The 12,941-nt window shown below is 29.5% G+C and overlaps 1 protein-coding gene across 2 annotated transcripts; it reads left to right on the plus strand.

The window, feature by feature from the left end:
- Window positions 1-9,281: 9,281 nt before the first annotated feature.
- On the plus strand, window positions 9,282-10,484 carry LOC139894129 (probable CCR4-associated factor 1 homolog 6). Of its 2 annotated transcripts, none has more exons than XM_071877331.1 (2): window positions 9,282-9,385; window positions 9,500-10,484. In XM_071877331.1, exon 2 carries the CDS (start codon window positions 9,544-9,546, stop codon window positions 10,351-10,353), a length of 810 nt encoding a protein of 269 aa, XP_071733432.1. In that variant the 5' UTR covers window positions 9,282-9,385; window positions 9,500-9,543; the 3' UTR covers window positions 10,354-10,484. The 2 variants fall into 2 exon arrangements, with proteins under 2 accessions (XP_071733432.1, XP_071733433.1); XM_071877332.1 differs by having other exon boundaries at window positions 9,284-9,380.
- The last annotated feature ends 2,457 nt before the right edge of the window (window positions 10,485-12,941 follow it).

Below are 12,941 nucleotides of genomic sequence, written 5' to 3' on the forward strand. Positions count from 1 at the left end.
TTCGGGCGAGAATATTTATGAAAATATCCTCAGAAATATCGAAGATATTGATGATGATATTTTGAAATTTCTAAGTTCGATGGTTGATGGAGAAAGATTTTCCGCAAGATTTTAACATGACTTTGGAGCAAAATATTCTCTAAAGATTTCATCGGATTTCAGAATTACCTGGATTCTTTGAATATAGGGTTTGGTCCTAGTATTTGTCCTTGGTCTCCTTCGTGGTTAGCTCAATCTGTTTTTCAGTTCCAACTTTTCTGAGCTTTTCCAACATACTATTCTTTATCATCAAACTTTTGATGATTAATGTCGTTTACGGTTGTTTATGGTTTCTGCTGCTTCATTCAGCTTTTTTTTTCAACATTCAGAGTATTGATTTGTAGACTGAGTGCTTTTCAGAATTTCATAATGAAAGTTCATATTTCTAAGAGATGAATGTTATACATATAACTGTTGATGTATATATGCTGTGAGTTTTCAAAGTACTGGTTGCTGATTCCCGGTAATTGGTATGTCAGTTCTCGTTACAAGATGCGGATGAGTATATGATAGGGTTTTAACAAACAAATATAATGATTCTTCGGAGAACTTAAGTCGATGAGTAATGAAGTTGTTGATAAGTTTCTGTTAATGTAGTGGATATAAACAGTTCCTCGGTAACGATGACGAAAGGGAAGCTTATAAATCAAGATTATAATAAGGCTTGTCCAACTGAAAAGTCGAAGTTGACTTGCTGGAGCTGTGACAAAATTTGCTACTTTGAAAAGGGAACGCAAAGTTATTTTTGCTAATAAATACCAAAGGATCTGACGCGGCTACGTGTTAAACTTTTACTCAGTTGGCGAGAGTTTCTCAGGTGCATAACTATATACCAAAAATCTTTCCTTCTGTAGATGAAGTGCGGTTGATTCATCCTATCGATTGAGATGTTTTCAAGAATCATGAAAGGTTTGAATGCAGATTGTAATCGTCAAGATACAAATGAGGTTTAAGATGAAATCAAGTGGCAAACTTGAAGAATTGTTTAGTTTCATATGTTATAATCAATATTTTAATTCATTTTAATTGTCCAATGTTGATAGTCCACAGTTACTAGTCCAAAGTTAGCATTTCAATAATTCATATATAATATTCGAATTAATTAATATGTGTCGTGACCCGTATACGTCTCAGACTCAATCACAACTCAAATTATATATATTATTGTAGAATCAACCTCAATCCTGTATAGAGAACTCGATCATTACTGCATATAGAGTGTCTATGGTTATTCCAAATAATATATATAAATGCGTCGATATGATATGTCAAAACCTTGTATACGTGTCCCGATATTTAAGGTGCGAAAAATAAATATAGAAATTAAATGACAATAAATAAAGTGCGTAAAGTAAATAACAGAAATTAAATGATGATAAATAAAATTGCGAGAATATAAATTGCGATAATTAAACTACGATAAATAAATTAAATGGTAATAAGGAATTAACAGTTAGCTAGGAACAGTTAGCTAGGATTTTGTTAGCGTGGATTCTTAATAGAATTTCATGTTGTTAATTAGTCTGTTTCTAATCAATTTTTTTTTTTGTGTTTATTATTTCTTCATTATGCCACTTGTTGGATTCTGGTAAGTCAAAATCCAAAAATGAAATTGAATTTGAATGAAAATGGTTATTCTGTGGTGAACGGATTCGTATATCGGTAGATGTAAATAGGATAGTAAATGACTGTTGAATCAGATTCGAAGAATGTACAGTGTAACTTATTAATGCGAAATCTAAATATTCCTCTGGTATTACCTACCCGTTAAAATATTTTCACCATTAACAGTTTGTACAATAAAAAATTTAATTACAATCTTTATGAAAACATATATACATATATATTTTCTTAAGACATAATTATGGATTTAATGAGTCAATGTGATATTAAACTCATTTGGTTTACCATTAGAACTAGAATACATAATCTCTAAAACATTTAGAGATTACTTAATCGTCATGAAGAAAGAAGATAATCGATTATAACGATACGTAGAACGATGATTATACTCGAGGTACATAATGAGATGTTGAGGCATGGATTGTTGATGGTACTGGTGCTATTACTGATGGTACTGTTGGTGCCGATGATGTTGCTGAAGCTGGTACATTTTGTACCATATTCTCCAGATTGATTACTCGAGTGCGAAGTTCGTTGACTTCTCCTATTATTCCAAGATGATTGTCGGTCAGAACAAGCAGATGAATAAGGTTCAGAATTGTAGATAGAATATAATATTGTCGAGTTACTCTGAAAATAAGACTGAAAATGGTGTCTCAAACAGGTTCGCCGGTAAACGCTTCAGGTTCATTGTCAAGAGGTGAATTCGGTTGGTGGAAGGGATTGCCTTCTGCGCGTTTCCATTAATTAAGTCGACTACGAACCCATCAGATGAATTGATAATGGCTGATTGGTTGATTCATGCCGATGACGCTGTTTTTGGAGCTTAGGTGAACGTCTATGTCGGAATAGCTGTCGGAATAACTATCGGAATAGCTATCGTAATTTGAGGGACTCGAACTGGTTGCAGGATTCATCTCGTACGATCAGATGAAGGATTTTCAATAAGAAATAGATTATAGGATGTAGATTAGTACCCTGCAATACATAATTTACGTATGCATATATAATACTAAAATCCCATAAGTTACGGAGGAATCTACGGAAGTTGTAAGGCAAAGTTACAGTAACAGATACGCTAAGATATGAAGTAGCAGATACGCTAAGATATGAATTTTGTCTATACACTATTCATGCAGTCAATGCAGTAAAACGTGTCTAGACTAAGAATGATAAGTAAGTGATTTTCTAAGAATGATAAGCAGTTAGTTTTTGACACCAGTTAGTTTTTGACACAAAATGATAAGCAAAACTTTTGATATGCAGACACGGTCGAAGTCCAGACTCAATAATGCATCCTAATGACTTATCAGTTAGACACACTAATGCAGACATGGTTCGCTAAGACCACCGCTCTGATACCAACTGAAAGGACCCATCCTAATCCATCTGGACAAAGTCCACATCGATTATAAACGATTCACAATAGTTAGTTACATCGCGAGGTACTTGACCTCTATATGATACATTTTACAAACATTGCATTCATTTTGAAAAGACAAACTTCCTTACATCGAAAATTGATGATATGCATACCATTTCATAATATATCTAATTATAATTATCTTAATAATAATCTTGATGAACTCAACGACTCGAATGCAACGTCTTTTGAAATATGTCATGAATGACTCTAAGTAATATCTTTAAAGTGAGCAAATGCACAACGGAAGATTTCTTTCATACCTGAGAATAAACATGCTTTAAAGTGTCAACCAAAAGGTTGGCGAGTTCATTAGTTTAACATAAATAATCATTTCCATCATTTTAATAGACCACAAGGTTTTCATTTCTCATAAACATACGTCCCATACATAGAGACAAAAATATCATTCATATGGATTGAACACCTGGTAACCGACATTAACAAGATGCATATAAGAATATCCCCATCATTTCGGGATCCTCCTTCGGACATGATATAAATTTCGAAGTACTAAAGCATCCGGTACTTTGGATGGGGCTTGTTGGGCCCGATAGATCTATCTTTAGGATTCGCGTCAATTAGGGTGTCTGTTCCCTAATTCTTAGATTACCAGACTTAATAAAAAGGGGCATATTCGACTTCGATAATTCAACCATAGAATGTAGTTTCGATTACTTGTGTCTATATGGAAAAACATTTATAAAAGCAGCGCATGAATTCTCAGTCCCAAAAATATATATAAAAAGGGAGTAATGAAAACTCACATAATGTATTTTGTAGTAAAAATACATACGACGATATTTAACAACTGAACAATGCAGGGTTGGCCTCGAATTCACGAACCTATAACATTTGTATATATATTAATATACATAATGGAGATCGAACAGTGTATACATAAATTTATTAGTTATCTTCATTTTATGTTAATAATATATATATGTTTCATATACTCATTTTGTATATATATAAAAATATTAATTTTCGTTATGCTATAAGTATTAGTTATATCTTTATTATATATATATATATATATATATATATATATATATATATATATATATATTTATATTTATATATCATTTATATATTAGTAATAGTAGTTATAAGAATATCAAAAATAATTTTGATAGTGAAAAAAATGTTGATAACAATAATTTTTAGTATTTACAAAATGATGCCAATATTTATAACAATAACTTGTATTATTTTATAATAATAATAATAATAATCCTGAACATATTCATAATAATAATTATAGTACTAAAAATTGTACAATTACTAATATTTACAAAAATAATAATAAGTTGCATTATTTTGTCACTAATTATAATGTTTATAATGATAATTTTATTATGTTCCTAATAATGATAATAATAATAATAATAATAATAATAATTCTAATACTTAATAATAATAATAATAATAATTTTAACCATTTTATTACTACTGCTTATATTAATAATGATACTTATGTTTATAATAATAATTCTAATATTTATAATGATTCTATTATTAGTTTTAATAGTTGTGATAATAATCTTAGTGAAAAATATAAATATTCTAATAATAATGTTGATAGTGTTTACATGATATCAAAATAACAATATTTAACAAGAATTATAATGAGAATAATAATACTAATCCTATTATTTTTGTTAACATGTTAACAACAATTTATAATAATAACAACAACAATAATTATATTATAATAATACTAATAATAATAATAATAATAACAATAATATTATGATAACTACCTCAAATTAACAAGTGCCAAAAAGAATGTCACCGCTCGGGCTCGACCCCTGGACCTCTCGCTAAACCGTAATACAATCAATTCAGCTGGGCTGGCTCATCTTTCTAATCTAATACCAGTTTTTATTTTATAAAACCCGTTTAAACCCGTTTCTATCTTCTTCTCCTATCATTCGCTGGACCAGAGATCAAAACCAACAACAACTTAAATTGTTTGTTTTAAAACTCGTAATTGAAACTAAAACGACTCATTTTAAGTGTTAGGGTTTATTAGAACAGAAAAGAAAATAAATAAAAAATGCAGTAGCAGTTCATACGAAGACACGAAGAACTCAATACTCAATTTCAAAATTAAGACAGTTATAACCAAAAATTTCTTCACAACATAGGTATAAAAATATCCCTAGAATCGTTCTGAGCAGTTAATTGAAACATAAACATTAAAACGAGTTTCAATTTCGCGAAGAACAATAATGTTGACTTTTTAAATTTAACATTATACTTAAAAATTGGATTTCGATATGAAAAATTAAGACTTGTAACTTTCCAGATTTATTTAACGAAGTGTTTATAACATTACTGCATTATTAGATTTTAAATAAAATAGCAATTCGAAGGTTTTTGAAAAATGAAACTCAAACAGGGCAGTAACCCTGTTACGTTCCCTTTTCTGATTATTTTTGACAATTATAAAGCTGTAGAGGATAAATGGGAGTTGGTAATTGGTAGTATAAGGTTGTATGGTTTATAATTAATGGCTAAATCGAATTTCAGAAGAATAGAGGAGTCGACAGACTTTAGTTTACCCAGTACATAAATATAAATAAAATAGATAAAGTTTGAAAGAAACTTTCAACAGATTTTGTTCGTATCTGATTTGGGAGTATATGCAGGAATATCATCTGATCATGATAGGAAACAGAATGGTACGATTTCCTATTTTATAGTATATATAATCAGATAATGTATATATATATAATAATTAATAATTCTAAATAATAATAACAAATAAATAATAATAAGTAATAATACTGGTTTTAAATATATATATATCTGTATAATTCGCATATATTTATATATATACCTGTATATATTTATATATTTATATAACCATGTTTATATATTTGTTTTAACTTCTTAATTTTGGAAATTAACAATTAAAATATATTAATACTATTAATAATACTAATAATAATATTACTAATAATAATATTATTAATAAAGGAATTAGCAATAATAAATGATAATTAATAATATGATAATATTAATACAAATGATGATTTTTAGTAATAATAATAATAATAAATAAACATAACAATAATTAAAGTTTTATCTTTAATCATCCTTTTAATAATTTTTCCATCTAATATCTTAAATTTAATAATCATAACTTTTTAATTGAAATTATAACAATAATAATAACATTAATATTATTAATACTGATATTGATATCAATATTAATAGTAATAATGACAGTAATACTAATATTACTATAATAATTATATTTTTAATTTGTTGTTACATTTAATATATTCATATTACATATTGTTAATTATGTAATAATATATATCATATAATAGCATATATTTAATATTTTATGTATTACAATATACATATAATCAACAGTTATATATGAAAATTATATTCATATATATATATATGTAACTATATTTATATTTATTAATTTATTTTGTGTACTATTTCGTATCTTTAATTCAAATGATCAAATTGTATTTTGTTATTTCTAGTTATAATATATATACTTATACTTATTTTCATTTATATATACATATATGTATATAATTATTTACAACAGTAGTTCGTGAATCGTCGGGAATGGTCGAAGGTCAATTGAATTCATGAACACAGTTCAAAAATCTTGAGACTCGGTTTAACAGACTTTGCTTATCTTGTCGAGATCGTATGAAATTAAGTTTAAATTTGGTCGAAAATTCCCGGGTCATCACATCTACTGTGATGATTATGGAAATATGGGCCGGAATTTGAGAAACAGTATCTCACAACGAGTTGATTTAACTAACCCTGAACCCCAAAACTGAAATACGGAAAAAAACTATTTAGTGGTATTTTCATATACGGGTATCTCCCAGTTTGACCCAAAAAGGGTTGGGAATTACAGTTAGACCCTTGCATCTTTAGCATTGTTAACAAGGACCCACTAACTTTTAGAAAATAGAATGATATTAGAGTTTGTTATTTTGGTGCAAGTGACTTAGTGGTGATTATCATTTCTAATGTAATTTTTTAATATTAATGCAATGTATACATTTTCAAATGAGTTATTGAAAAAGACCTATATTAAGAGAGTATTATTTTTGCATTATTTAAATTTTATATGCAACACACTACACGCCATCTTATTTTTCTAACACACTAGACCAGGTCATCTTATTTTCTTAATGTAAAAAATAGATCTAAGAATCAATTGTATATTATCAATTTTATTTTGACATAATGAAATATACTATCATCGTCGTTTCAATTTATGTTCATAGACAAAAGTAGCATATACCCGCAGCGAAGCGCGGTAACCATTTTCTATTAAATCAAAATAAGGACCATCGTTACTAAAAACCTAAAAATAATTATTAACTATAATAATTTAATTTATGCATGAACTATATATATATATATATATATATATATATATATATATATATATATATTGAACAGTAAGAAAGAATTTTATTACCACCACAAAGAGATACAAGGCCATAGCAGTGAGGCTATGGAACTCAGTACCCACAGACATGAAAAATGAAAAGATACAGCCACGAGAAGCAGACAACACGAGAGTCTATAACCTAAACAAGAGAAGCAAAACTAGTAGTATATTAAATTATTAATTTAAGTTAGAGTGTTTATCCGTACACATCATTTTTTATCATACAAAATCAAATTAAATATTTTGACATTTTTACTCTTTCTTCCCTTAAATTATCCTTCATTCCCTTCAAGGAAATGAAGTGTAAAATAGTTAAAATATTTAATTTGATTGTGGATGACAAAAAAAAAAAAAAAGTTATATACGAATTAACGCCTTTTAATTTACTTTGTGATAACTCAATCTTACTTGTATCAACTCAATGCAAAAACAAAACCTTTATTAGAAATTGGATTTAAATTACAAGAGTTTCTTATTTACATTGTCTAACGACTATTGCTTATAAATCGTCGCGCTTCGGTTTCTCATCAAATTGAATGACTTTACCCTGTTATCGAAATTCAATCGTCCAAAATCAGGTGGTCGGCTGTAAAATATAATCACACATCACATCAATTTAGATAACAATAGACTAAAAAATAAAATGGTTAGGATATCAACATCTCCATCAATATTATCTCTGGCAATATGATTATGTATACAGAGTTACAAAGTTGAGCGAAGTTCAAAAGTAAGCCTTATTACTGCAATAGGTTAAGATAGTCCAAAGGGTAAAGATCAATATATTATATAACACGACAACAACAAAATCGAATCCTACATATATGGAGTATGAAGAAGGTAATATTTAGATAATCATTCCTTTATCTTAGAATACAAAAGAAAAAAATGCCAATATTCATATAATACAATTGTAATTCTTCCTTCTAATTAAAAGTTAACAAAAGAAATTCAATTTTAAACGTCTAAAGTGGTCAAGTAAAAACATAATTAAATTAATCATACCGTCAACGGGTAGTTTTGTAACATCTCGTTTTCAAGTTTTTTTTTTTAATAAGTCATCAAATTGAGCTCATAAAATGCTGAGAGGTAGCAAGAAATTAACACGGAAGACCTTAATTAAGAATGTAACTTAGTTGGTAAAAAAAAAAAACTAAAATCGATTAACATGAAAGCTTTTTTTTAGTAATTCGCCAAACTGAACTAACAAGTGTCTGACTAGTTACTTGAGATGTTCTCTTGGCACGCTTTCATATTCATGAATGATCCATAAACATGAACATCGCTTGAAAAGTTGAACAACGATGACTACCAGAAGCACACACTTTTGATATGCATGTAAGCAATGTGCAAAACCTAATACGAAACACAACATGCTACTTTTATTTAAAAAAAAAAAAAATTACACCATTAAAAATAACATAATCATATTCCGAATGTTGTGAGAGTGATTTATTTTTAAATATTTGATAAGTCCTTTGTTTTTTTAAGAAATAAATTTATCTACTCATAACAACATCAACATGATCTGTGAATTATTTTTATATAAATATAAATAAACATGAAAAGAATTCATCGTGTCAAAAGTTATTATCGCTAGACCGTATACTATACACGTACACGTCTACATACATGTGTATGTATTTTTTATTTTGATAAAAATGAATAAATTCAAAAAATAAAATAAAATAAAATAAATTTCCTTATAAATAAATGAGACGGGAAATTTTTGAAAAATGCTCTCTTTTCAGCAGTAATCACCCAATCAAATGAAAAAACCCAAATTTTCCTTTTCCCTGCCAAATTCGAAACCCTAATTTAATCTCGTTTCGTTCATTTTGCAGATCCGTAAGGTTTCCGATTTCTTCACTGATTGAGTTTTAATACTATACTGTATGATCTCACTTAATTTTCATATTACTACAATAAACATTAATCTAATTACGTTCGTTTTGTACATTTTGCAGATCCATAACGACTTCATGTAATCGATAAAATTTTGTTATGAGAAATGTCGATTTTATCGAAAAAAGATTCAATTCAAATCCGAGAGGTATGGAATCACAATCTCGAACAAGAATTCGCATTAATACAAAATTTAGTTGATCAATTTCCGTACATTGCAATGGATACTGAATTTCCAGGAATTGTTATTCGTCCTGTTGGTAATTTTAAAAACAGCAATGATTATCATTACCAAACGTTAAAGGATAATGTTGATTTGCTCAAATTGATTCAATTAGGGTTAACTTTTTCCGATGAACATGGAAATTTACCTAAGTGCGGTACGGATAAGTATTGCGTTTGGCAGTTCAATTTCCGTGAATTCGACGTAAATGATGATGTTTTTGCTAATGATTCTGTCGAGCTTTTGAAACAAAGTGGGATGGATTTCAATAAGAATATTGAGAATGGAATTGATGCGATGAGATTTGGGGAATTGTTAATGTCTTCTGGTATTGTGTTGAATGATAATGTGTTTTGGGTTACGTTTCATAGCGGATATGATTTCGGGTACTTGCTAAAGGTGTTGACTTGTCAACACTTGCCCGAGACACAAGCGGGATTTTTTGATTTAATTAATATGTATTTTCCGACTGTTTTTGATATTAAGCATTTAATGAAGTTTTGCAATAGTCTTCATGGTGGGTTGAATAAGTTAGCTGAATTGTTGGAAGTTGAAAGAATTGGTGTTTGTCATCAAGCGGGTTCGGATAGTTTGTTGACGGCGTGTACTTTCAGGAAGTTGAAAGAAAATTTCTTTAGTGGTTCGCTTGAAAAGTATGCTGGCGTTTTATATGGTTTAGGTATTGAGAATTGACGACGACGCGTTGTTCGTTGTTAGATAAAGAAAATTAGAAAAATAAGTTATGGAAAATGGAGTATGAAATCTTGGTTTCTTGAGATATATGTGTGTCGTAATGACACCATACTTTGTATACAGTTTGATAAGAAAAATAAGTTATGGAAAATGGAATGTTGATTTTTTAGGTTTCTACTATCTGCATAGTTTTTACTTTAGGATATTCTTTTTCCTTTGGGTAGCAATGCTTTGATGAATTTGCAAGAAAAAGATTTAACTGGTAGTGTTCAATGCCTATTGTGAAATTAGTAGAGAAAATAGGAAAAATAATTTATGAAACTTAGAGTATGAAATGTTGATTGTTTGAGATTTGCATCTTGTGATGACAATAGTATGTATACATTCTGAGAAGAAGAAAAGGTCACTTTCTGTTTATACAAGTTTTCATTTTTTATTTTTCTAAGTTTCTGCAAGAAAAAGATTAAACTGGTAGTGTTCATTGGTTAGTATCATCCATATTCAGGTATGATTTCATGATGTCCATATGGACCTAAACGTTTGTTTAATTTATGTTTCTTGATTCTATATATCGTGCTAAAGTGCTAAACATCTTCTTACATTGTTATAATATTTCCTTACTTTTGAGGGTATAAAAGTAAATATCTGGAAAGTAAAAAGATAGAAACTTTCTGTTACGTGTATCCCGGTGATGAAATTTTGAACAAGCATGATTGGTCATGTTTGATGGTTACCGTTTGCACGTGTGTTCTTCAACATCTCTTGTTTGGCTACGTGTAAATTAAGACCCTCTGTTTTTTTTTGTAAAGAAGAAATTTTCAAAGTCGATGAACTTTTATCTGCTTTCTTGGTTCACCTTTTCACTCAACCAGTTAATTGCATAGCTCATTCAAACGATCGGACATATGTGCATACATGGTTTATGTACTCATCTCCCATTTTCTATTGTTTTGTTATGATTACGGGTATTGTTAGTTTATCATTATTTTCATACTCAAGCCTCGTTATTTGACCCACCTCGTGTGCTAGTAACATCTAACGGTTTATCGTTTTACATGTTCTCTGCATTCTCAATTGACTAGGTCCACAGGAAACATGATTGTTGCGAAATACACGTGGATTGGACAAAATTCTGAATGAAACATGAAATCATAATAAGAAGAATGGCATGAAATCAAGGAATTGATCATACAGAGTTATCAAACATGAAGACACTTTGGTTTAACTTGTTGATAAGGTCACCTAGACCTTCAATCAACTACTACGAGTTAACTCTCTTTGGAAGTCTGTCTTTCAATTTCAATTTGTATTCATCCTTTATCCAGGCATATTTAATAAAAGAAATGCTATTATAAGTTGGTCCTATTGTTTGAAATCAAGTTAACAATGTCATCTTTTTGTTTGTTACTTCTACAAGTTTAGATCAAGTATACAGTTGAATAGTTTTATTTTATTCGTCATATTGATGTGTAGGAGCAAACTATTAAAAAGAACTGTTAGAGCACATGGTAATCGGATAAAACCTGCATGATACATCAACCGCACCGTTGTGGAGCTTGTGGTTAAGGGGGTTTGGTCAATGTTGATGGAAACATTGTGAGTGGAACCAACAAAGTTGGTTTATAAATATGAGACCAATCATGATCGCGGGTGTGACTATACTGAATGAAATGGGATTCGATATTGACGTGGTGTTAATGTGAGAAGATCACACCGCAAATGCTTGCTGATTTAAGACCATGCTTTAAGACTGCTTCTAACCCTAACTATGATGTCAAAGACAAGTAGTGTACTTTTTGATGATGTAGCAATGTCAAGTGGTGAAGTATTATAAAGGGAAATGTCAAATTTGAGTGTTAAATTGTGTGGTGGGTGATTTGGTAAAATATTGTTGGTGGTTGAGTATAAAATATATTAAATAATAATATATGAAAATAAATGGTGAAATCTGATTGGCTGGAAAATATTTGACACACCTTCTCTCTTCCGTCAAACTTTCGACTGACGCCCCTGAGCGTCAAACTTTGACCCCCGTTAGAGGCGTCAAGGGCGTCAAACTAGTGCCACATTGGATTCCATGTCATTTGACGGATTTTTTTGACGCCCCATTAGAATGAGTCTAAAAGAACTTATTTAGTTGACGCTGACTAATTAAACGCTCCATTGGCATTGTAGTTCATTCCAAAGTTCGATAAAACGATGCGTTACTTGTACAACCTTGTGAGCTCATACAAGTTGATTATATTATACACAAAACAGATGAGCATGAGGTTTTCGGTGACCATTTGTGTCCATTATAATCTGAAATGGGTTTCAACTTTCACCCCTTTACTTGTGTATTGAAAGGAGGCAAAGAAGGCCTGACTAAACCAGACCAAAACCCATCAATGAACTGTATTGTAATGTAAAGACAGTTGCACACCATAAACACTAGTAGAGATTTAATCAAGAGGGAATCACTTTTTTGGAGGAAGTGGGGAAGTAAACTTTTTGTTTTTGTTTTTGTTTTTTTTTTTTTTTTTTTTTTTTCAGACGTCAAAGATCACATGAAAATATGAACATTTAAACAAGACACTTTGAGATAAATG

Source organism: Rutidosis leptorrhynchoides, chromosome 2 (genome assembly GCF_046630445.1).
Source record: "Rutidosis leptorrhynchoides isolate AG116_Rl617_1_P2 chromosome 2, CSIRO_AGI_Rlap_v1, whole genome shotgun sequence".
NCBI lineage: Eukaryota > Viridiplantae > Streptophyta > Magnoliopsida > Asterales > Asteraceae > Rutidosis > Rutidosis leptorrhynchoides.